Source organism: Phragmites australis, chromosome 7 (genome assembly GCF_958298935.1).
Source record: "Phragmites australis chromosome 7, lpPhrAust1.1, whole genome shotgun sequence".
Lineage (NCBI taxonomy): Eukaryota > Viridiplantae > Streptophyta > Magnoliopsida > Poales > Poaceae > Phragmites > Phragmites australis.
The window spans coordinates 22,142,632-22,169,616 of record NC_084927.1 but is presented as its reverse complement, the minus strand read 5'-3'; the positions used below and the strand labels follow the sequence as shown (position 1 = coordinate 22,169,616).

At 42.7% G+C, this 26,985-nt stretch overlaps 2 protein-coding genes and 1 pseudogene across 2 annotated transcripts; 2 read left to right on the top strand and 1 right to left on the bottom strand.

Annotated features, from left to right (window-relative positions):
• The first annotated feature begins 2,377 nt into the window (after window positions 1-2,377).
• LOC133925472 (MADS-box transcription factor 2-like) lies at window positions 2,378-2,799 on the top strand (annotated as a pseudogene).
• A 3,564-nt stretch (window positions 2,800-6,363) lies between these two features.
• LOC133924201 (uncharacterized) lies at window positions 6,364-12,720 on the top strand. Its single transcript, XM_062369639.1, has 7 exons — window positions 6,364-7,167; window positions 8,998-9,076; window positions 9,384-9,538; window positions 9,979-10,069; window positions 10,153-10,338; window positions 10,890-10,961; window positions 11,482-12,720. The coding sequence occupies exons 1-7, from the start codon at window positions 6,725-6,727 to the stop codon at window positions 12,298-12,300; spliced, it is 1,845 nt and encodes a 614-aa protein (XP_062225623.1). The 5' UTR covers window positions 6,364-6,724; the 3' UTR covers window positions 12,301-12,720.
• Window positions 12,721-17,123: 4,403 nt separating this feature from the next.
• On the bottom strand, window positions 17,124-20,113 carry LOC133924200 (G-type lectin S-receptor-like serine/threonine-protein kinase At2g19130). Its single transcript, XM_062369638.1, has one exon. The coding sequence runs from the start codon at window positions 19,729-19,731 to the stop codon at window positions 17,323-17,325; it is 2,409 nt and encodes an 802-aa protein (XP_062225622.1). The 5' UTR covers window positions 19,732-20,113; the 3' UTR covers window positions 17,124-17,322.
• Window positions 20,114-26,985: the final 6,872 nt, after the last annotated feature.

Here is a 26,985-nt window from a genome sequence, read left to right as displayed (position 1 = left end):
TTCAATTCAACTTATGCCTTCTTATGTATCCTAACCCTAACTCACTCTCAAGCACAAAGCACATGAGTTAGTCCATAAAACTCTATTGACAATGACATACCTTTACTTACTTGATCATCATAAGTAACTTAGCATTCACACTTATCATCAATCTTATATGAGTTTTTCTTTTTTCTTATGAGCATCACTAAGAGCTCATTGACTTTGATGTAATTATCTTTTCTTTCTTCTTATGAGCATCACTAAGAGCTCATTGACTTTGATGTAATTATTTGAACTCATGGTCTCAATGAATCTATACCTCATTTCTTATGCATCTCCTATGGAATAACCTAATAATAATTCTCAACATCATTGTTAGTTTATAGGTATTTTTCATCACTTACCCAAGCATCACATATAGCTCATTGATCTTGATGCATATCTCTCTTTCATGCATCACCTATGTAACAACATCCTACTAACAATTCTCAACAACATACTTAGTTGATAGGTATTATCATTAATTACCAAAACCACACATAAGTGCTAGATGTACTTTCTGAGTTCTTGCTTTCTATTTGTGCATATTTGCTTGATCTACTTGCTAGTGTGAAATTGACTGCATGTGCTCTGTGGATCTGCTTGGAATAATCATTTGGAACATATAATTTCTTTTGGTTTGAGCTGCAACTCATTATGTGTAGCTAGATATCCTTTTTGCTTTGTATAGCCGAAAGTTCTGAGCTGAATCAGGAAGTTCTAGATTGAACCTGAAAGTTCTAGATTGAAGTTCCGGATTATGTATAATCCGCTGCAAATCTCTGAACCCGGAAGTTCTATATTGAATCTGAAAGTTCCAAATTCTGTATAATCCGCTGTATAGTTTTAATTTTTTAGAAACACCTATTCACCTCCTCTAGGTGACATCATTGTCCTTTCACACTCCTGAGAGGTAGTGATGGTCGAAGTAGAGCAATGGTCACCGCTTCACTGCGTCCACCTCTACCCCTTGTGCCCGACTTCTATGCGTCATTCAAGCTAGTTGTCGTATTATGAGCCGTAGCCACCTCGCGACCACCCAGGCCACCTCGTGGCCGCAGTTTATGGAGCCCGTCGTGCTCCCAATCTCAAGAAGCCACTCCTGAGGGGTAGTGGCGGTCGAAGTGGAACAGTGGTCACCATCTTCACTGTGGCTGCCTTTACCCCTTGGGTTCGACCTCTCCCGATGCAACTCATGTTTGCGCGCCCTAGTTTCCCCCTGTCTCCTCATCTCTTCGTCGCCAAAGTCAATATTGTATGAGTGTTAAAGATTGTGGCAATAGATAGATCTAAATGAATGACAAAAAGACATAAATATATTGAAGATGATTGTGTTTTTGCCATTCGTTTAGACTTACTATTGTCACTGTGAATGTAAATTTAGATATTGCCATTCGCTCAAGCTATATTGAGGCAAGGCACATCTAAAGAGTGGCAAAAAAAATATTTTCTTCAAGATGATTGTGTTTTCACCATTCATTTAGATGTATTATTATCACTCGAATACTGTAAGATATAAAACGTACATTTTGCTATATAAAATACTCTACCTTGAACATTTCAGCATGAGCCTAGTCTCAAATTTGATCTCAAACTTGAGGCTAATCCCCATACTGAAGAGTTCGCGGTATAATAGTTTTGCACTAGTGGATGGATTATCACTGCCAATTCTAGATTAATAGTATCATTACCAGTTTAAGACTATAACTGACAGTGATAGTTGTATTATCACTATAAAAAACTGGTCTTATATACCAGCTCATCACTACTGGTTTCTAGTGGGGCATCACTGCCAGTTCATAAGTTGTATGAAAAAATCAGCCATCATAGCTTGTGAACCGGTAGTGATAAGGAGCATCAGTGTCGGCTCGTATTAAAAACTGGTAATGATAGTACCACTGCCGGTGATAGTATCACTATCAGTCATTAATACCAACCAGCAATGAATATTGTTTCGGACCTGAATTTTTTATTGTATCCATTTAATACGTGTCACGTCCGCTCCTCTGGCCGGCCACAACTTAAAAAATTCTAAGTCCATAACGCCTTCTCCTCCAATTCTGCCTTATCTCCTCAATCCACCCGAGAGAGAGGGGAGATGGTGAGAAAGGAGATCCAGAGAGTGAGGTTTAACCACCTCATCTCCGGCCGAGTGCCACCTCCATGGTGACCTGCTTTACTCCCTCACTGTCCCCTATTTCGACCTCTTCCCCATCCATGACATCCGCTCACATACAAAGATCTAGACCACTTTGGCTGCTCAAGGGGAGGAAGAGGAAGTGGTGTCAGGTCGGTTCTTCTTCGAGCTCTCGTTGGGGGTTGAGGAGGTGAAAGTGAGGAAGAAGAGGAGCAAAGGATGGGGCGCGGCAAGATCGAGATCAAGAGGATCGAGAACTCCACCAACTGGCAGGTGACCTTCTCCAAGTGGTGGGCTAGAATCATCAAGAAGGCCTGCGAGCTCGGCGTGCTCTGTGACACCGAGTTTGGCATCATCATCTTCTCCAGCGGTGGCAAGCTCTATGACTACTGCTCACCCAGGACCAGGTACATTTCTTTGGGCTTATTTTTTGATCTTTTCTCTCTCTTTTAACCGTGCGCTTGGAATTGATCGCAAAGATGCAATCTTTTGTTTGGTGGTAGGCTGTCCAGGATCTTAGAAAAGTACCAGACCAACTCCGGAAGATCATGTGGGATGGGAAGCACAAAGTGCATGCTCTTCAGTTTTCCCCTTTCTTTTCTTTGACAATTTGTTTTAGTAACACGAGTAGAATGGTTTGACAGTCGAGTCCTGGGAATAGTTTAACAGCGGCAACGGTGACACATCGACATTTCTATGTTGTGGTGGTGGCCTTCATGCCACCGTTCTTCTGTGATGTGGTGGTGGCCTTCGTGCCACTGCGTTTCTGTGCTGTGGTGGCGGCGACGAGATCCACGACGGTGAACACGGTGGGGTCCTATGTGCCGCTTTTTTTTTTCTTTTTCTTTTTCTGTTTTCTGGAAAAAAGCTTCACTGCTGGTGGATAAGAGTTGACAGTGATACTAATCTGGCTATCATTATCCGTTACATACTACCGGTTCTAAAACCTGTAATGAAACTTAGTTTGGAACTGGCAGTAAGCCCTGTTCTTTAGTAGTGTATCACTGCAGGTTTATAAGCCAGCAGTAATAATCATGGATTATCACCGTCGATTCAAAACCTGGTAATGATGTCAACTTTAAACTGACAGAAATGACTTTTTCTATAGTAGTGCTCCAATAATAATATAATATATAACTCATCAATATCATGCACATCCCACACTATCTTACATATATTTTGCGCTAATTTCCACAAAAGAACTTGATTGTTCCAATAACATATTTAGCTAGTCTTCCTATATATTTTCACGAGCATACATTGTGCTGCTGATACATCAAAAGTTTTGTCATATCATGTTTCGAAAATATACAAATTTATGAACATGTTACATATTAAATAAATACATGAATTCAATGTAGAGAACAAACATGGTGATCACTAGGAGAATCTTGAAATCCTTCTTGTTAAACTAGTAAAAACAATTTTCTTGTATATCTAGTAAGGTGTTTCCGATACTAGGTTGAACTATATCTTAAGGAAATAAAATGACCCTAAGACCTACTTTGTACAATTGCTTTTGTGGCGGTCTGTGAAACTTGGGACCCATCCTCAAGAAATTAAAAGAACAATGACGTTATGTTTTAATTTGTCATTGTATGGTTTCAACAATGTGCTGCCTCTAAGCATGTAAGGAGTTGTTCCCTTAAATCCCTCAATAAGACTTATAGACGCTCAACACAACTTCTACCTACTACTTTTGTCCATGATGGATATGTGTCATCGCACCATGTAATAACAAGAGGTGTAATCTTAAATAGCTAACCTCTAATAACGGGTGTACCATGAAACCAATTAATCTATCATAATAAATTCTACTTTTACGATCCAAGCACCTAAAATCCTTAATAAATGTGTTACTCCAAAACCAACTTATCTAACAGATTTTAACTAAATGTTTGGTCGAGCTAGATGCGTTGCAAGGTCATGGACATGGCAATTTAGTAGCTACAGACGCAATATTGGATTATTTGACATCACAAAAAACATATCCTCTAGCATGCGGTAGTGCAATACGGCATAGGCGCTGATCAGTGACATGCTCTATTTCCTTTTTTCCTCACTTGCTTATCTGGTTTTGGGGCTTTGCTCTTGCCTAAGCTCATTTTATAGTAGGAAGTCTAAAACATTATTTGTTTCTTCTTTTCTGTTGGTGGAAAATGGTTAGTCTCTTTCGGATTCAAACAGGCGATATGCGCAAACTGTCATGAACGCAGATCTCTTAGTCCATCTACAATACATGTGCTTGTATAAAAAAAAACACGTCTTTTTTGGCCACGTAGGATGAGATGGCTGCCTATTCCTTAGCTTCATTGCTTGAGGAGGCATCGACGCTCCGCTAGCGCTCGCTCGCTCGCTTAACTGCCCTTGGTTGAACCGCGGTGCTTACCGAATGCTTGTGCCAGAGCTCTTCCGACTTCTCCAACCGTTGCTCATGCAAGAAATATTTATGCACATTCGCATTAACTTGTTTGTGTGCATAGCTTATACCAGTGTATGCATCCATGATCCATACGACCATGAGACCTGAATTAATTAGCTGTTGACGGAAGGAGTTTAGCTGCACAATATTCCGATCAAATCTCTTCGCTTTGCTCTAACTAGCAACTTATGAAATTAATTCAGAATATATTAATCCGAGAAAGTAAAAGAATATATTATAACAGAACAGAGATTTGCATATCTGATTTTTCAAAAACACACGTGCATAAAAAAGAGAGCACAATTGCTGTCAATTCCTTGATTCATAGGCGGTGAGATTGAAAGTATTTTTTTAAGGAGAAATATAATCCAATTTTATATGGTGACCGTTAGATCAATTTAGATGGACGATGAAGATCATTCCAATATGTCATTACTCGTTAATTTTAGGGCATATTTATTTCCGTTTTTGCTTTAGGATTTTAGTAGCAAAAGCCAAAATAAATAGCTCGATTTTACCATCTAGAATCCATAAATTCACAATTCGATTCTCACTTGTTTCTGTTAAATTATGTAGAATGACCAAATAAACCTAGACATCAAATTTAGTAAAAATTACCTATAATTACCACTGAACCACCCGTGCCGATCACTCCACCTCTGCGCCCCCAACCGTACCGATTGCTCACGTCTGCGCCCCCACCCTGTCGTAATCCTTTGAACACGTGGCTGTGGACAAGGAGCATAGCAGTGAGGCGGTGAGGCCATATATCTCGTGCGCTAGTTTGTTTCGATGGAAGAGCCCCGAGGTCGCAACTAGTACTTCACCGTAGTGCAGATCTGCGTCGCCGTCATGTCTCGTTGCTGGTGATGTTCGTTGCTCACTTGCTCCTCCAGGCTTGTAGAAGCTTTTTCTAGGCTCAGTGAGTTGCTGCGGTTCTTCCTAGGCTAGGTAGCAGGTTGAGGTAAGGGAGCGATGTAGGTGTAGTGCATATTCGCGTGCCCGAAAAAGGATCCGAAGCCATGCGCCTCTAATTATGTTTTCCGCCATCGTCTTGTCCGATACCGGCGACGACCGAGAGCAGCACCGTCGCGAGGACCACGTCGAGGTCTCGTCCGTAGAGTTCACGATGATTTGCCGAGCCTTTCCCACCTATCCGTGAGCCTGATCCGTGCTCACCGCTGCTGATATGCCTGTGTGGTGAATACACCCATCTCGAACTGTAAAAACACATGACTTGCAATCACAACCGTAAAAAAATCATAGCTTTTTTTTATGAACTCGTATGATTTATGTATCAGTTGATATTTGATGGTTAAAAAATAATATGATATGAACTATATTTTATTTGCTATTTTATTCTGCAAATTAGTATTTCTAAAATAACCAAAAAATAAATATAAGAAATATGTATTACAAAAGCTAAAAGCACTACAAACATGGTAAAACATAAGCTATCATCTAATCCTCTCACAATTTAGATAGCCAAACAACCTTTCACTTTTGATCTTTCCACTTTTCATAATCCAACTTTTTACCATAAACAATTTAAAAACTGCTTTTCACAGTCCAAAACTGAAATAATCTGATTTATAAAAGCACATATAACAGTAGCGAATGTTTGTGGTCGAGGGTATTCCCGTCAATTAGCACACACTACACTGCCCAAACTCCAAAGCTGGAAACGAAACTCTCGCAGCCGTTTCGGCGTTTGGCCGTCACTCACACTCTCCTATCACGAGTCAATGACATCAAAACCAGCATCTAACGTGTCCCCACAAGTCATAGTCCTGTCTGGAAAAACCCCAAGTCGAGCCGGCATTCGGGTAGCGCGGAGCGCAGTCCCCGGAAGAGCGACTCGTCGTCCTTCGCATCTCCGACACACCCGCTCACCTCCCCGTCGCCTCGCCGCCGCGACGACCGCCCTCACAAATACGCTCGCCACTTCGGGCCGCGTCAGCCGCCGCCACTTCCCGGATCCCGATGCGCCGTACCCATATTCCATCTTTTTGTCGCCTCGCTTCCCTATTCCTTGCTCGACGCCTCTGACGGGGGCGGGCGGAAGCGCCAAACCCCGCTTCCTAGGGTTTGGGTTCGGGCTTGGGCCGGATCGATCTGGCTAGGGTTCGACGGGAGCTGCTCCAATGGGGGATCGGGAGGAGGACGAGGAGCTCCAGATGGCCCTACGCATGAGCCTCCAGGGCTCGCTGCCGGCGCAGCCCGAGCCCAAGCGCAGCAAGCCGCCCCCGCCGCCCGACGCGGAGGCGCCGGAGGCGGAGGCGCGCCGGAAGCAGCGTGAGCTCACGGCCGCCGCCGCCGAGAAGCGCCTCCGCGCGGCCGCCTCACCCGCAGCTGTCGTGATGACGCGGTCTTCGCCGCAGCCGCTGCCGCCGGAGGAGGAGATGGGGGAGCCGGAACCAACCGGGGTATCTATGGAGGAAGTGACGGAGGTGGAGGTGGAGGTGGAGGAGGAGGGAGAGGAAGGGGAGGAGTTGCCTCCGGATGTCGCTGAGAAGCTGTGGGCAATGGTGTTTGGGGGAGGGGTTTCAAAGGCCGTCTTGGCGCAATGGAGCAATCAGGGTATCAGGTGAGTCTTTTTTGGGGTGCTACTGTCTCTTTTACATCCGTGTAAGATATGGCTTTTGGTGTGATGCATTAGTAGCTTTCATCTGGTTGTTGGAGCTAATGAGACTGAACCTGATCAGTGTATTTGTGTTCTGAAGATGTAATCAGTTTGCCATAGGAGTGCAGTTTCGCTTGTTTATGTCATTTGTATTTCTGATGGGCATATGGGTTGGCGTCTAGAAATGTTTGTTACAATTTTGATCATGAGGACTGAGGATTTATAGTGCCCCTAAAGACTAAAGGGTTGGGTGTCATTTCAGGTTGTAGTGTTCTGTGAAGAAAAGGATGGTTGGGTTGCAATTGTAGAATGTATGTCTGTATTGGCAGTAGTTGTTCCTGTGTGGGTGTGGTGCTGATGATCGAGTTATGTGTATCTGTGATGATCTGTGTTGTGCTTGTACCATTGGTGTCTAGGCACGCTTAACTGCACTCAAGTCTAGGTCTTAAAATGCAACTTGATTAGCACCGGGGGAGAACAGAGCTGTTGCATGCCAATAAGTACTCCATGCATTGCTAAAATGTTAGGCACATGGTTTTTCTATTCTTGCTGCAAAATATAGGGTGTGCATGAAAACTCAACAATATTTTTACCGCTTTGCCCTTATTTATTGTTCTTCCACCCGGTATCTATAATTAAGTATACGTGCCTACTGCCTAGTAAAAGGAAAAGGCAATTACAAGGGATGGTTCAATCATTTGGTTAACCTTGTTTCCTCAAATTGATTACCTCCTCCATCTGAGTCTGTGGCCAATATATGGAAAAACTGGTGTTGCCTTTTTTGTGGTGTGCGTGTGTGTGTGGTGGGGGGGGGGGGGTTCTTCCTTGCAATAGACTTTCTTGTTTGCCCTGTAGTCAACTACTCATTCCATGTATGAGCTGTTATTATTTTAAGATTTCTTCTTTGAGTTGATGACTCAAGGTTATCTATCCAATTGGAGCATATCAAAGTAAGATTCTTGGAGCACGAGTCCGTTAATAATGCTGGTAGTTTCTGAAACGGTGCACAGTCCTGGCAAGCTGAAACTAACATTAGCCTTAAAGGAGATTATTTGTGTTTTTGAAGACCAGAGCTTCTAGGTTTTACAAAGTAGCTTATTAACTCTCCATAGTTTTAGTTGGTGATGGCTTGATTCAAGGCATCTGAAGTATGAGCTGTTTTGTACTAATGAAGGTCCTGAGTACATCAGTTTCCAAAAACCCGTCCTCAGTACGGATTGCAAGCTGCAAAGTCACTCCCACTTCTTGGTAGAGTAGTTTTGCTGCATTTCTAGGGATCATGGTTTCAGAGTCTAGCTCAGAGCGCCATAAGGAAGTTAACTTAAAGCATCTGGAATGTTAATTCGTATGATTCAAAAACAAAAATGGCTACCATCCTACCTTGGATTTTTTTTCACATACCAAAGAGACTGTTTGATTTGGATATGCTTCGATATAGGTAACTTATAATACATGAGTTAAGTGCGCCTTTTGTAGAATGGTGCTCACTGCTAAGTGTTTAGATTACTAATGAGTGATGAGATACAGGGCTATGTCATAATCCCTGAAACACAAGAAGCTGCTATTGATTAATTTGATGTGTCACCCTGGGCTCAGACTGGCTCTAGCCTTGAACTAAATACTTCTTCATATTGATGAAGGCAATTACCACACATTTACAATCTTGCGCCATACGTACTTGCATAAAGTTGCTCGGATATAAAACAGTGCCAATCATATCATGCCTTTCGCTGCAGAACTGAACGCTATACAGATAGTCTTCTTTTGCCTTATTATTGTTAAAAATGCACGCAGGTTTAGCTCTGACCCAGAAACTACTATGGGACTAGTACAACATGAAGGAGGCCCTTGTGGTGTCTTAGCTACCGTGCAGGTACAACTGTCATTATTTTCCCTTTCCCTAATTGCAATTAATTGAGTGTAGTTTGGGGCATCTTTGTGGGGGCAGTGATGCTTTCCATTTTTTCCCCAACCTTCTGCTCAAAATTCTACTGTGACTTAAACTGTGAAGTTTTACTTCATTCTGTTTCTACCATGTATTCTGAAAATCTAATTTTAAATAACTTTTCTTCTGGTTTGTCAAAAATCTAACTATATATTTTGTTATCTACTGTGGAGTTCCTTTTGCTCTCTGCATGCTTAACATTTCTGATGGTAACTTCCTTATAATTGGTTTGCAGGCATATGTCCTTAAATATCTTTTGTTTTTCTCTGATGAGTTGGGTAATCCAGAGGTCAGTGACCCGTTGTATACCCTGGGACAAAGACACTTTTATCAGAGTTCTTTTGCTGAAAGGGATGATTTTTCTTCTCTAACTGTTGATGGAAAGACGAGGTAGTTTCTTGTGCTCCTTATAAATGGTGCTGATGTCAGTATTGCCTTGTGACTATTTATCTGTTCAATGTTTTGTATGGGCCACTATTCTTAATTATGGAACTGCTGAAACTATGCACCTCTTATGATGATCAGCATTTTGAGTTTAATAACGTGCACAAGTTTCTTAATTATTACTCTACTTTGATAGCTCCCTTCACTTACCAACTAATACTAATAAGTTCATGGCAATGCACTATTAAAATTACCAGGCAGTATTTATATTCTATAGTAGCATCACAAATGCTCTAGAGATATTTCGTTTACTGGAGACTCCTAATGCTGTCAGATCTATTTTTGTATCATGTAATATTATACACTTCATAGAACATACATCAATGTGCTTTATTGATATTTATTCTTTAAGCTAAAATGACTATTATTGAATCTGTTCTTTTTAGAGCATTGGTTCATGCTATGGTGGAGATTCTATTTTTGTGCGGAACTGGGAAAAGAGCTGTTGTAGCATCCATTGCATGTGTCAATCGTGGAGTAAGTGATGTGGTGGTGATCAACTGATTATAAGCTTTGAGATGTTTGGATGGTGGTTAATGCTCTTATGAAACTTTTTGCAGAAAATTGATGCAGTTTTGGAAGGTATTTCTGTTGAATCAGCAACAGATCTTCAGAAAGTTCTTAGAACAAGTACATTTACCTCAAGGAAGGATGCATTCAACATCCTTTTGGCAAACATTCCTCTGTTTGAAAGTCGATTGGGAGCCATGTTATTTCTAATCTCTGCTCTACTCTCGCGAGGATTGGTATGTCTTTTGTACACACTAAAGTTCTCAACCTTCTGTGCATTATGTTTACTTTTGCTTGCACTAGTAAACACATTGCTATTTTAGAGACCCATTTGAAAATTTAGGTATATTCTCTGGCATGCTAACTAATGGCTAATGTATGTTGATGGTAGAAAATTGTGGTTGCATATTGTTGTTAAAACTTAAAGTTGCTGATGGAGTCACCAGAAAAATAAATGAATTGCTTGAGTCAATGTTTAGAATGTAATAATAAGAGTTCAAAAGATTGCAGGCCACCTAGTGGTGCTTTTGGGTTTCTTTTGTGTGCTATATACCATTCAGGTTCCTGTAGATGGCCTAGTTATTAGTTACTTTATAAAGAGATTATGCAAATAGTTCCAAGTTATGTTTTCCTTCGGATCAGATCTTAGTTGTCAGAAAACAAAATTTCCGCTCATTAAGTGCCCAACTACCCATCGTCTTGTTTCTTCTGTTCATAGATGGACATCTCAAAGCATGTCGACACTATCTTCATTTTCTTACTATGTATATTTATCTTCCGAATACAGGAAAATATCCAAGCAGACAGGGATGATCCAAGCCAGCCATTGGTCACTGCTCCGTTTGGGCATGCTTCACAGGTATAGATATCATTGTCATAAAGATATCTATTTTGCACATTAGACATATCTAGTTCAAGTTGGTAGGCCCTAATCTTTCAAGTAAGTCTATCAGACGCTTGCCTATATTTATGTATCCTGATAGGTTGAATCGTACTTAGACATCTAAGTCTGCTATAAAAAGCGTTCTCTCGTGTAGCCTAAGAATCTATCAGACACGTCGAGGCCTATTTGGATCTAATCAGGAGGGAGTCAATTACAGAAGGAGCAGAGATGGATATGGGGGCTGTAGCGCCGACCATGTCAACTATGATGCTCTCGCTGCTGCCAGTCCTTTCACCAGTGAATTCTGTCATGCGCTACTTCCCGAACTTGTGCCTACTCTTGGAATGTGTTACTTGTAAATGTGATACTGAATCTAACAGTTTATTTGCTACTACTATTCATGTGTTATAATGGTTTTCTTCTATTAGTTTCTGCTCATTTTCATCATTGGTGCCATGCTGGTCAACTAAGATGTAGCTTCTTTGATCTTATACAGGAAATTGTGAATTTATTACTCTGTGGAGAGGCTGTTCCAAATGTATTTGATGGCAAGATGGACCTTGGTGGTGGTATGTCCTTGAAGGGCATACCAAACAATGTTGAAGTTGGTTTTCTTACCCTTCTGGAATCACTAAATTTGTGCAAGGTTGGCCAGTACCTTAAGTGCCCGAAATGGCCAATATGGGTTGTGGGAAGTGAAAGTCACTATACTGTCCTTTTTGCCCTAAGCCCGAATGTTCAAGAGGAGAATGAGCTGGAAGAGCGCGAATCCAAAATAAGGAGGGCATTTGCTGCACAAGATCAAAGTGGAGGTGGAGGCTTTATTAGCGTTGAGGGATTCCAACAAGTTCTCAGGGATACTGACATAAAGTTTCCTTCTGATAAGCTCGAGGACCTATGCAATGCTGGCATTATAGTATGGAGTGAATTCTGGCAGGCACTGCTACAGTTGGATAAAAGGGCTGGAGGCATGAAGGATCCAACTGGCCTTATGGGCAAGAAGCAATTCACCATCTATCACTTCAATGGAATTGCCAAGTCTGTGCTGAATGGGAATGCAAATGCAGGTGGATCAAGTCCTATACAGAGACCCAGGTTATCCAAGTTAAATGTCACTGTCCCCCCAAGGTGGACTCAGGATGAGTATCTAGCTGATGTTGCAAGTGCGTCAACCAGCGGCAGCAAGGATGACAGTGTTCTTTCTCTAGCTCCACCAATTCAGACATCTCAGCACGCGCCATTAGTGGACTGTATTAGGACACGGTGGCCACGAGCAGTTTGTAGCTGGGCTGGAGATGTGCCGAGTATTGTCTGACACAGTGAGCCTTGTGCCAATCACTCTAGCTATGTTGCTGTTTAATCCGATTCTGAAGAGTCTACTCAGAGCGAGCCGCTTGAACTTCCACACTGTTAAGATGGTGCCCTGCGAAAAGGAGGAAGATGCTGCTGGTGTTGTAATTGCTCCAGCTGATGAATATATGCTTTTTTTCTTCAACATGAGTGATGCTTTAATGTGTGATTTTTATCAGGGACCTGAATTCTCTTTTCCCCTTTATTAACATTAGATGTATACTCGATTTATGAATATGTTCAGTCTTGGGGTACATTCTTTTCTGTACACAGATAGTTTTGTTGTGTTTTTCATTTTATCTGGTACAGTGAGTTGGTTAGCCCGAAGGCTACTGAGTAAACGAGGATCAAACTATGAATGATCTTATCATGGCGTTACCCCTCTTGATTGTGTGTTTTTTTTTGTCAGTTTGAATCTGTTAATGTAGTTTCCCTATTACGACAATGCAACTATTGTTTTACTGGTTTGCTAGATCCTTTTGTATCCCAGTAACTTCGTGAATGTAAGCAGTGCATCCTTGTATGAAGAAAAAACTGAAAAGCTGACGTTATCCAATGTTCACTGGTCAATGGAACCAGTGCTTGAAATATTTCTGAAATAACCTGAAAACACAGAATCTAGAAATGGTCCTAGTTCTTGTATGCTAAAGATGTAAATTACTTGAACATAGTATACATGACAAAATAAGTTAAGCCCATTCTGTCCATAATAAAATTGGTTCATCTTAGCCTCCTGCATATAGCTATTTGTCCAAACAGAGCTTCAAGCGGTTAAATGCCTAGTTTAAATACAGCCTACATTCATAAGGGTATTGGAGTCCCATTCAGAACCTACCAATTTCATAGGGATCTCTAATGAATTTAACATGTATCGGTATAATTTTAATGGTGGAGGCAGGGAAACAAGTAGGGATACTATTCTCAGAGGCTTAGAGTTATAATTACTCGTATGGATTGTATATGTAGGTTGAGAAGAAGCAGACTGAGCGGATATAAAATGTTGAAGAGAAGAATAATTGTTTGATTGTATCTGTTTGGATAGGTTGAGCTGTGCTTCTATTTAGTTGATTAAAACTCAGGTTGTATGAACAGATGCTGTCGGCGACATGGGAACCGGCGGTTCTCGAGTCCCGAGGCCAGGACAGTAGAGTGCCATGTGACGCCCTCTCTCGATAATTATCTCCCTGAGGTCCGAGAAGACCAAGTTCCGGGAGAGGATGGTCGGGGTCATGAATAGTGGTCCCTGAGTACCCGAGTTCCCCGAGGATCCGAGCAGACACAGTTCCGGGAGAGGGCGCTCGGGGCCATGAACAGTGGTCCCCGAGTACCCGAGTTCCCCGAGTACCAAGAAAAGACAGATCCGGGAGAGAGTGCTCGGAGCTATGAACAGTAGTCTCCGAGCACCTAGAGTTCCCCTTGCCGGTGGACCCCACAAGGGCTCAGCGGTGAGATGTCAATTGGTGAGAGGCCTGATACTACATTTAAAGGGAAGCGTGGCCTGTCACTTCCAACCACTCCCCCCACGCCTGCTATCAGTCCCTGCCACTACCTGACAGGGAGGCGTGAGGACATTTAATGCAGTGGGTCCCATCGTGCGTCATCCGGTGCGCCTCGGGATATCGTCGCTGGGCTCAAGGCATATCGCCTGCCGCCTTGCTGTGTCAGGTTTGCTCTGACCGAACGGGCACGCGGGATTGCTCGGTGGCTGCCCGATGGGCCCTCCCTGCTGCACCCGCTGAAAAGCGGCATGATGACGACAGGACCGGAGGGGGCGCGTTTTCAACCCCCGTAACGTCAAGCTGCAATCCATGATGGTTGCTTTTTATTTATGATGCTTTGGGACTCGCGCCATCCTTTCTGGGCACGCCAGGCCGTCCCGACGGGATATAAGAAGGGGTGGGCACCCCAGAGAAAGACAGGTTCTAGAAGTCGACCAAGTCTCACGAGTTGAAGAATACCGAGACAAGCTAACGAAGAACAAGACACACGAAGCTCTAGACTTAGACAGAAATCTTTATAACACAAGAGATCCAGATAAAGGCATTCTCAGAGCATTTATAGCATATACACAGGAGTAGGGTATTACGCTCCTTGCGGCTCGAACCTGTCTAAAATCCCCTGAGCATTTCTTTCCTCTAGCATCCGATTATCTATCCCGCCTGCATCTCATTTACTCTCATTTAATTCACGTATGAGGTAGATTCAGAATCATCCTCCCGACTGAATCTCAAAGGGGGTCCCTCCGGATCCTCGCCTGTGGAGTTCATCTTCCGACAGCTGGCGCTGAGATTCTGATTAGTTGCTCGTATGAAGATAATTTTGTGACGCTGACAAGTGAATCTACTTGCATGAGCGGATGCAACAACCTGTATCCGCCTAGCCAGGCTGCGGAGGGAAGCATGAATCCCGAGCCAGACTGTGGACATACATTTGCATCCGTCGGTCTAGATTGGAACAATGCATATGGGTAACTAAATACATTTCTCTCTAAGATTATACGTATTAATAGAGCCAGGATCATTAGGCAACCAATCACCCCTTAGGGGCTTCCAAATGCGCCGTCGTGGTAGGCCCCCACAATAAATCCGCCATGCTATAGAACACCCAGGTTCAAAATAGAGTCTGAACGGGTTTCTAATATTTAGACCTACTTCAAAAATTCGTCTCTTATAATACTATTACGGTATATCCTAACACTATTACAATATTTCATATCTTTTATTACTCTTCTCATTTTTTTCGATTTCATACACGGTAAACAGTGTTATGGATCTTAAAACTATGACGTTCACCTCTGCTATAGTGTCGTGACTGCAATATTGTAGCACCAAAATCGGGACGGCGAACGGCACAGTGATGCCGCTGGGTTTTGGGGAGGCCTTAGTCCAGTGAAGTTCATATCACCTTCAACTGGATTGCTGTAATCTTTTGTGAACCGAGCTAAAAGACGGCACAACAGAGCACGCGTTCGAGGATTTTAGGCGAACACGGTGCGCGTGTAGGTGGCGTGTGAGTTTGTACTTAAAAAACTGAATTGCTGGGACATTTTAAAAATATATTAAGTGGGAATTTTTTTTAAAATATATTAAGTGGGAAGGCGTCAGGTTGTCAGGACCCGCAAAAGACGGCACAGCAGAGCAGCCCCCACGGTCCCGACCAGACCAAGTTCCTCCTCCTCCCCTCGCCGCGGCATGGCTCGTGTAAAGTAAAATCTCCTGTATTTTTGTAGTCCTAATAGCTGACGACAGCAATATTAGCTTTATTAGGCTCAAGAATCTCGTTTCTATTTCTACACTAATTGCATAATGCTATACGTTTTCTGCTGCTTAGTCCAATCAATACTCATGGGTCATGAAACCTTACAACATACAGGGCTTGGAGGCACCTCCTAACATGGTCCTGGTGGTTAGCCAAGTTCCAGCTTATAAAGCTTGCAGGGCATGAAGTTATGATACATTTTCGGTTATATCGTATAAGATATTTAGTTATCTTTTCCGATCCAGGGGGTGGACCTTTCAAATCCTATGGGACCAATCAACTATGAAGGAATGCATTCCGAGTTAAATCTGACTTCCACTCCGGTATTATGTGACCTGCTGTGCTAATTCTGATCAACCCATCATATACGGGGAATTCGCCTTTATTACTCTCTTCTGTGGAAAAGAACATAAATTTATATAATTGTATTTGATCAGTGTCTTTTTTGCTTCTCAGTCTAATTAGCACTTGGGCAAAAAATCAACCAAATTCACCAATGTGCACCCTTCATTGACAGGGTTTGTAGAAATGAATATCTGGATGTAGCACACCATTCAGTGCATCTCACTTTGGAGCAGAAATGGTGGAATATGAGGTCTGCCTCAGGTATATTGAAGATTTCTTATGATATTTACATGTCATCGATCAACTGTTAATGGCCACAGACAGCTGCTCCGAGTGAGTTTATCCATCATTGGTAGGACTGTTTCACCTGTTGGCAATCAGCTATAGTCTCTCTTTTTACAATCAGCTGTAGTCTCTCTTTTTGCTAGAAATCTGAGTTTATAGATATTTGTTATACCTCACAAGTTGATATAGAAATTTTATTATCGCTGTCTACTGTATCCAACAGTAGTGACATGTCCTTACACCCCAGCAATGGAACTGAGTCCCAACCAATTCCCAGGAACTGTCAAACCCTTGACTCTATTGGAGATCACAAAGGCTCCATTGGACACTCTAACTTGTACCCTGGAATCTGATAACAAGCAATGACAACAAAATACCAGATCAATCCATATGGTAGCACCTACTCATACAGTTAATGAAGGAACTCAATCAACAACTGCCTATCCAGGCCGAATCCTTATTTTACTATGAATCTATCCACTCAGCCAAAGTGAGTCAGAAGATAACTAAGTACCAAACAGCCCTAGATGAGCTCATTGCGAACAAAAAGGAAGCAACCTACCTGACTAATGACCTACAATTCTTTCACAAGTCCCTGCAAAAGCAAAAGCAATGCTTGCTTCAAGAACTGTGTGGCCACACAATGAAGCTCACATATTTCACATATACCCCACTTGCGTGCACACCTAGAAGCAGGTGTCACCGACAAGGCTGAAGGCCACGGCAAGGTTCATGGGTGATCTGTACTGGTTTCTTTACTTCATGTTGTTAAATACCGATTTTAAATGTAGAGGGTTAAATCTGGACTCTCATGAAATCAAAAGTAGAAGGGGGTAAATTAGATTTCTTCCTGTAAGAAGTTTAGAACCTACGAATGCAACACGAAAAGGGAAAAGGAAAAGGACAATCACAGGCTAATTTTCTTTTATCGTAAAACCACTGATACATGATATATTGATTTCAGTAATTGACATAAATCTATATTTCACATCCGGCAAGTTTAAAAGTAAGACAACATAAACGCTAATCCTGTCACTGCTGATGAAAAGTTTGGCTCAGCCCTTCTTATTCATATATTTTTTGTAAATAAAGACTAGACTCAAGCTGAATGAGAGCCCCCTGCAATAGCTTGAAGTAGTCTCGGCATTGGAGGCATGCCAACTTCTATTAAACCCTCCAGAATTTGAACCACTTCACCCATCGTCGGTCGATCGACCTCATTGTCTTGGATGCACCAACAAGCAACCTTACAAGCTCTTTCAGCTTCCTTTATATTTACATCCCCATGTAATTTGTGATCCACCAAGCTTCCAACATCTCCGACAAGAAGCTTACGTGCGACTTGCACAGGAAAATAAGCATCATCATCACTAATAGTGGTATATTCTCTATGCGAGTTCCTCCTGCCTGAAACAATTTCCAACAAAAGCATTCCATAACTGTAAACATCAACTTTTGGTGTGATGGCCACTCCACTAATCCATTCAGGTGCAAGATATCCTATGGTTCCTCTCATTGTAGTCAAAGCTCGGCTGAAATCCCTTCCTAAAAACTTTGCCATTCCGAAGTCCGCAATTTTTGGGATGAATGATTCATCTAGAAGTATGTTTTGAGGTTTAACGTCACAGTGTATAATGCAGTCTCGGCAGCTCTCATGCAAATAGGCTAGTCCTCTAGCTACTCCAAGAGCAATTTGATACCTTGTATTCCAGTTCAAGACTTCAGCATCGCCTGAGAATAGATGGATGTCAAGGGAACGATTTGGCATATATTCATAGACAAGCAATTTTCTATCACTGCTGCAACAGAAGCCAATTAGCTTAATTAAATTTATATGTTGGATAAGTCCAAGCGAGCTAACTTCAGCCCTGAACTGTTTCTCTCCTTGGTGCACTCCATCAAGCCTTTTAACAGCTACGGTTGTTGAGTCGCGTAGAAATCCCTTGAATATTGAACCAAAGCCGCCTTCTCCCAGCTTTTCTGAGAAGTTCTTAGTTGCATGCTGCAAATCAGTATATCTAAATGCAACAATTCCACTACCACCTTGAGCATTGTTCAATGTGAAGCTATACCTCTTTCTCTTGTTCCACCAAATCTTTAGTACAAGTGCCAGAGAAAACAAGATGGGAAAGCTTACACCAAGGCTGATGGCAATCATCGTTCCTCTTACACTGTTTTCCTGACTTTGCTCCTCTTTCTCAGAAAGGCGAAGGAATAAAGTTCCTCCATTAGTATCAGTTATGTCATTACACTGCTGCTGTTTCACATTGAGTAATTCATTGTGCCAGATGAAGCAGTCACCAAGGTAATAGGAATATGCAGTACAAGAACACTTAATTAAGCAAACTGTTTCACATTTATCTGCACTGGTAGCAGCTTCTATGTGGTGAGCGTTATGAGGTAGCCTGACACATGGTATAGAATAGAACTTGTCGGTTGAACTTCCTGTGCTTTTGTTGCTAACACAGTCCAATGGAGTATTTCTGATGCACCCACCTGTTCTATCCTCTAGCTCCCAATCCTCTGGTGATCCTATGGAGAAACCCTTCATGCATTTGCAGAACAGAAGCTCATTATCGTTACAAACTGTGAAAGGTCCACATACTGCATAGACATCACACTGAGCTCTAGGTTGGGCGTAGTGCATTACCCAATCTTGTGAGCTCTCAAGCCAAATGGATGTCGTTGTTCGACCTGAGACATCCAATAGATGATGGGTAACTATCGTTTCATCTAGTAAGTTATATGTGAAATACTTCTCTTGGTCATTACTGACAAATGTAAAATTGGACATGGCAGGCCCTGATCCCTGCGCTGACATCTCTGGCACCGAGGGAAAGTATTGGCCGTTCCATACCCCGCTGAACCAATATGGTATGGACAAGTTCAATAGTGTGAAGATGAACTGATTAACACCACTTGGGTCCAACTCCTCACAGTATCTTCCAGGAGCTAGATCGATCAAATTCTTCCTAGAAACAAGACGGCGGTTCAAGCCAGTGACCTTGTCCCAGCCAAGTTTTGCACCAGGGAGGAAAGTGTCTGTGGGGTAGTCAAAGCTCTGCCACAACACATTGGATGAGTGTGAGGAGTTCTGTAGGATGAGGTTTCCATTGTTCAACAGTATAGCTACGGTGTTGTTGGTTGTATTTATTTGGGTGGACCAGACCACGGAGTTGGTGGATTGGTTCAAGATGACCAGGTTACCACCATTGGAGATTGTGAGCTCCGACGAGGTGGGGTCCGTGAGTGGGTTGTCCCCGTTGGCAGTCCACACTGGGGTAAGCTTGGGGACTCTGTTGTACCATATGCCCAAGTACCAGTTCAGAGTGTTGTGGGAGGACTTACTGCCGGTCTGGAAGAAGCCGAGCGCGAACTTGCCATTGCCGGAGACGAGCCTCTCGTCCCCCGAGAGTGCATGGCCGCGTGAGAGTGTGTCCGTGGCCACGGAGCACGAGGGAGTGTGCAGGGAGAAAAGAAGCCCAGAAAGAACAAGGAGGGGACGCATGACGAGGGAGGTGGGAGAACGGAGATCAATGGGAGAATTTTGCTTCCTCTCAAGCTATGGTGGTAGCTACTAGCTAGGACGCTGAACGGCTGAATGCACGGGACTGGCGTCTTTTTTTGTACAGAAATTGGAGGGAGTCCATCCATCCACCTCCCGATTTTTATTTCGCATTGGAGACGCACGGTCATCACTAGTGACTTCAGCGATTGACTTGGAACCTGCAGCCCTACTTTAGTCTTCAGTGTAAACACCGGCGGTAATTGCACGGCATGCATGTGGTCCGCATGACCTGATCGATACAATTACTCCCTCCGGTTAATAATAGATGTCGCTGGGGGATTTTGGGAGGAGTACAAAAATACATGTCGTTGAACCAAAAAGGTGGAGCAAATGCCTCTTATACCCCTAATTAATACACTGTAGACTCAGTGACAAGTATTTGACCGATTAGTACTAGCATGCAGGGTAGCTAGCAGTGTGCACGATTAGTACTAGCGCTACTTGTAATCCAAGTTGTAGCCCAGGTGCCCGGCAGCGCCCAGTAACCCTGGTTGGACGACAGGATCAGAGTTCAGCATGTTCAACCATTTTGACAAAATCCTTCGCAGCAATATGCATTGGTTTCTAAATTCTAAGCAACCATCTACTCCAAAAAAAAACTGGACCAAAGAGTGAAGTATGATTGTATGAACAATCTGTTGGAGGCACTCTTGATCAATACTCACGCGACCAATTGGAACTCTAGCTGGAGCATAGACTCATGTTGATGAATTGTTGCTGCCGGGTGTAGTTCAGCGATCCTTCAAGAAAACAATTATAAAAAGAGATAAGAGTAGGAGAAAAACTGTCTATTTTTATTTATCTCTGGTTACAATGAGGGATGCTCTCTTATATATATAGTGCTAAAATCCTAAGGGATAGACTCGAATCCTACTAGAGATTGAGATGGGCCTATATTCAATCGGAGACTTCCAGATTTTCTATCACTCCCCTCTTGGCACTTCTGATGAAATGCATATGTCTCATCAAAACTTCCAAAAAATCCAGTGGAAAAAATTGAGAGAAAGAGTACATAGCTCGTGTCATGGTCATATGAATGGCCTCATTAAAAACCTTATCATGAGAAACTTCAGTAAAACTCATCTAAAGGAAAAATAGTACAATCCACCTAAAATGTTTCATACAATCTTCAAGATTAACTTTGGGTACTTAATCTTCTTGACTAAGATTTAATTCTTCATATCGGTATTATGTGAAAATTCTCCCATTGAAATGTGCAACTCTCTAAGACTCATTATCCCAATACCACAAACACATCTTTCAAAACTAGATGCAGTGAGAGACTTAGTGAATAAATCTGCAAGATTTTCATATAACTTGGTATGCATTACCTTTATTTCATTTATCTTATGCAATTCATGAGCATAAAAGAACTTGGAGTTGATATGCTTCGTTAAGATGCTTTTCACATATCCCAATTGCACTTGTGCGACACATGCAACATTATCTTCATAGATAATGGTAGTGGTGTTAGTAGTGTTTAAATCACATAACTGTTGGATATGATTGATCACTCTTCTAAGCCATACGCATTCATGTGCGGCTTCATATAAAGCTATTATTTTTGAGTGGTTCGTCGAAGTAGATACAAGACTTTGCTTTGATAATTTTTAGGAAATTGTAATTTCACCACATAAGAAAACATAGCTAATCTGCGATTTCACTGTATGCGGGTCTGACATGTATCCAACATCTGCATATCCAACCAGATTTAGGTCCTAATTCTTTCTGTAGAATAGTCTCATATCTTTGCTATCTTGCAAGTAGCGTAGAATGTCCTTCAAATTCTTTCAATGCCTTTTAGTGAGCTCTGCACTGTATCGTGTAAGTAGGTTTACTGTAAACGCTATGTCTGATCTAGTGCAATTAGCCAGATACATCAGCGCACCTATTGCACTTAAGTATGAGAATTCCGGTCCCAATACTCCCCCCTCTTCTTTAGGTCTATAGAGATCTTGATCTGCTTGCAAAGACCTTCCGACCATAGGGGTTTTAGCGAGAAATGATTTTTTAAAACCAAACTGCTTTAACACCTTCTGAGTGTAGTTTGACTGATATACAAAGATTCCATCTGCCACATGCTCTAGTTGTAGTCCAACCAAAACTTGGTTTTATCAAAATCTTTCATTTCAAACTCAGATTTCAAGTATGAGCTTGCTTCCTCAATTTCTTCTTCTGTATAGATGATATTCAGATCATCTACATATACAAATATTACGGAAAATCTATTATGGAACCTTCTTATGAATACACAGGGACAATCCGTGCTATTTGTGTAGCCTCGCTTTCCAAGATATAGATGCAGATATATATAGTTTTATATGGATACGGATACAATATTGCAAACATCTGACAGATACATATTATTCGATTCTTAGATCGGAATATCTGTATTTTACTGGGCACATTGCCTCTAGCCCAGACCAATACTAGCTACTATATATGGAATGGAGTATGGATTCTATCTGTCTATGCAATGTAATATTTTGAATTATGCTTTTAGCTATTGCCTGCTATATTATGCTCATTTGACAAAACCTGTATTATTTCTATATGCTAGTGTGCATGCCTCTTGCTTGCGTGGAAGAAATAGAAATAATCCTCGGTTTCTTTTCCTTGTAGCAAACTATATGATATGCAGCTCACCATTCCAAATAGAGCAACCACCTATGCCATAAGAATATGCAGTGGAAGAGCAGTTATTCAGACAAACCCGTGTGCATTCGTTCACACTTGATGCATTTTGAATAATTTTGGCATTATCGGGCAACCTAATGCTTGGCATAGGGTAGAATTTGTTTGTCACACCTGTTTTATTTTTGTCATCACCACTGCAATTCAATGGAGTGTTTCTAATGCATCCACTTGTTCTGTCCTCTAGTTGCCAATCATCATGTGATCTTATGGAGAACCCCTTCATGCAGTTGCAAAATGTATTTCCATTGAGTAATCTAGGCATTGGAGTCATATCGGGCTCAAATATACTAGTACCACCTCACCCATATTAGGTCGATCAACCTCATTATCTTTGATGCACCAACATGCGAATTTGCAAATCCTTTCAACCACCTCCAAGTTGACATCACCATGCAAGTTTTCATCCACAAGGCTCACAATATCTCCATCGAGGAGCTTGTATGCAACTTAATTGCACTAGAAAATAGCCTACATGATCATCGGTGCTGGAAAACTCTTTACTGGAGTTCCTCTTTCCTGATATGATCTCTAGCACGACCATCCCGTAGCTATAAACATCGACTTTTGATGTTATAGTTGTTCCGCTAATCCATGAGCAAGATACCCAATCGTTCCTCGCATTGTAGTCACAACACGACTGAAGTCCCAGCCATCTACGAGCCACGCGACAAGTTCAACCCAGCATTCATTAGTGCACTATACTACCAAGGCCCCTAGTCGCAGTGCTAGTGTTGCTTGCATGGCATAGCACACTAGCTCAAGGATTGCCTCTACATCCTTGGGAGCGGCTACACGTGGGAAAGGTAAGGCTTGACGCGAGGAACCCTTCAAGAGTGAAGAAGACAACTCAGAGGATGACGACCCATCCTACGGGGCCGATAAGATCAGGAGCTCACAGCTCGCAGGCGTTCCTCCACCTACACAGCATTCACAGAAGCTGCGGCATGCATGTGACAGGACCGACATTGGGAGTGTCAATATCCTTGCTACCAACCCGGGTCGTGATCAGAGAAAGAAGAAGCCATACACACCACGGGGCTGAGTTGTGAAAAATGTCATGTGTGCGGTGCTTGAACAATGTCATGTGTGGACTATCTTGTGTTGACACTTTAGTTTCATCGTGTTTCGTTGTGTTGCTTGTGCTATTGAACAATATCATGTGTGCGATACTTTTGTGTGGACTATATGTATTAACGTGGATGTGTTGGTTTGAACTATATGCTTTTGTGTGGACTATATGTATTATACCATCCTTGTCAATGGTATTTCATGGATTCCACTGCTTAGCCTTATTGGTTCTTATTGCTTATTGTGAAAACTATGTATGCTATAGCTTTTTGGGGCAAATATTTTCAAATGAGTGTTTGAGGGGTTAAGGTCTTCACTCAAATCTGGTCCAAACATGTGTTTTTGTTGTGTGTTTATTTGAAGTTTGGACTCAGTGATAGTTTTCAGTTTAGCAAAATCTTTTTCTCTTCACCGGATGGTCCGACGCTCTCTTTTTCCTCCTCAGAGGATCATTCGGTGTTCAGATCTCTGTTAGCTCCCTCTGATCTCTTGAAAATCATCCAGCGAGTTCAATTTTATCATCACTGGATTATCTAGTGTTCAGAACTTTGTGGTCTACTGAAATTGGTCTGGCGTGTTTGTTAGCTTGTCACTGGACCTTTCGGCAATCTCTTCTGAAAATCGGCAAATTTCCCATCCTCCTGGACTTCTGTCCGATGTGATCTCTGACGCACAGTTGTGTTTGTACCGGATCATCCAGCGTGACAAGCATGTCATCGATTCGTCACACCAACACCCTTGGCGTTACCCAACATTTCATCACGTTGGCCCTTCCCTTGGTTACTCAGGGCTGCCACGTCGGCCCAACGTGTAAAGGCGCCAAGCTGCCGCCAGCGTGGCCACCATGGTCACACCAATGAATTTGGCGTGACTAAATTGGGGAGTCACGCCATTCACTTTGGTGTGACTAAATGGGCTACTTCCCGGAATTTTAGTTTCCCACGTCCTATTTTTAAAATATTAATTTTAAAAAAAGGCTAAAAAAAAAATCTACATTTACTACTCCTTGTCTAATAGCCAAAGCGGACGAGAGACGTTAAAGGTTAGTTGTGGACGACAGAGGCAATAGCTGCTCTCTCTCTCTGTGTGTGTGTGTGTGTGTGTGTGTGTGTGTGTGTGTGTGTGTGGGTGGGTGCGCACGCGCGTGTGTCTGAAGACAGCATGTGTGTTGAAATCGGGCTTGTTTCACACCTCATAGAGTGCCAATCAAATCCGATAGAGGTAGAGATGTGGACAAATGCTAACGGTTAGTAAACCTCCAACGGTTGGTGGGGCATTTGATTTTTTTGCCACTCTGTCATCCGGTAGAGTGACAAATTTTCCACTGGGACCACTATTATAGACTCAGGGGGGGCCTATTTGTTATCCTCAGCGAGGAATTGCCACTCCGGTAGAGTGACAAAAAGTCAAATATTCCGCGTTTGGTGGGTTGGGTAGGCTATAGTGGTGGGTTCTAAAAATCTTTCAAAAAATCAAACTTTGTTGTAAGATTCAGTCTAGAGAACAAAGTTCTCATAAATTTGAAATCCAAACCATGCTAGTAAAAAGAATTTCCAAATTCAAAGACCTCGGAACCAGAAACTAGATTAGTTAATTCAAGCAAGAGTGCTTTTATATAATCGAATTTGCTGTTTACAAGTCACCTGATTTTCCTGTAAATTTGAGTCAAGTTTTGTGACCATTGGATTTACATGGAAATAGACGTGTTGTTTGACAGAAGTCGATCTGACTCATAAAAGATGTGCCTTTGCTTAGGAAAAAAAAAACTCCCCTTGCGAATAGACAACCCTGGTGTATTAATTCAGTTTCGAGTTAGTTATTGTTCCATTGGACTAATTTAACTTGAACTTTATTTTGTTCGTTTCAAAAGTGCTAGATCAATTTAAACACTATCGATCATGCAACGACGCCTTTCTTGCTCTTTGCTACCTACGAAGAAGAAATCCAGAGGGGGGCGGTGTCCGCCGCCGGGCACCGCGGGCGGCCGCCTGAGTTTGCCCCAGTGGTGGGTCCACTCCTGATCTCGCCAGCTTTGGAGTTCCATGCACGGTTCAATTCTTGTTCATGTTGCTAAGCAAACTTTTCACATTTCAACTTGCTATCTATTTATGCTATCACTTGCATGATCAAAATTGTTTAACAATGAAATAAAATTTGTAATATCCTCACTTGAGCATGTTAACAAGTTACAAAATTTCTCTCTAAATTAAACTTTTTTAGGGTTAATTAGGCTAACTATGGGTTAAGAGAATAGGTACGTGGATGTATATATACTAGTATACATGTACATTCATGTCTATAAGTTGCTTAGGTAATTAGAAGTGCTCTAGAATCAATTCTAAAATAGTCTCTGCTTTAAGTTGGTTTATATGCATTAGTTTGAGATTTTTGATTCTTATGTGGAGGTTTGAAATTGAATGTCTCTCAAATTCAAACCTACTATTAGATTCTGTTAAGCTCAAATCCATTTTGAATTCAAATTCTTGGATTCAAATCATCTTCCAAAAAGTCTCGAGATCCAAATACCAGATATTTTGAGTAAAGTTGATCTGAATTCAAAATCAAATTCAAATTCAAATACCTCAAATTGAATTTAAACTTTACTCTTATCCCAATTATTCTTTTTTTTCCTCTCACGGGTCGAATTCATCTCTCTTCTCTCTTTTGGCCCAGCTCCTTCCCTTTTCTTTTTTCCCTTGCGCAGCCCAGCTAGCGGCCCATTCAGCCATCTTCATTCTTCCCTCTTGCGCGCGCCGCGCCCGGCCCGCAGCAACACCGAGCGGCCCAGCTCGGTCGCCCGCCCCGCGCGCCACTCGGCTGTCCAAGAACCAGGCGTCATCAACCCGCGTGTCGCGCCCTTCTCCTTTCTCTTCCCTCCAGCGCGCACTCGTTGCCGGCCGCCGTCTCCTCTCTCCAGGAAATATCCCCCGCGCGCCCATCCGGCCTCCGCTTCTCCGCTCTCTCTCTTCTCTCTCAAGCGCACCCCCTCTCCTCCCATGCCCTGCACGCGCGACTTTTGCAACCACCCATGCTTGGCCGGTGCATAGCACGCCCATGCCCCGGAGAAAAAGGTGGGCGTCGACTGCCACCTTGCCGCCGACGTCCTCATGACGCCAGCGCGCACGCACCACCTCCCTGTGCTCCCTCACCGTCTATAAATAGCGCAACCGGTCCTTCTCTCGCTCTTCTTCTTCATTCTCCATTTTTGCCGCTGCGACCTCGCTGTCGCCCATTCACCGTCAACGTGCTGCTAAGAGGTACCGGGGGACCCTCACCGTCTCTGTGCCGCTGCCCGTTCACCGGAAGCCCGACGGGAACTCGTCCGCGCTGGTAGCCGAGCAGCGCCGCCGTCGCCTCTTCGATGAATCGCCGGCCGCTAACCTGCTTCTCGTCGTCTTTGAGCTCGGTGAGCCTCTCAGTCCCCCTAAC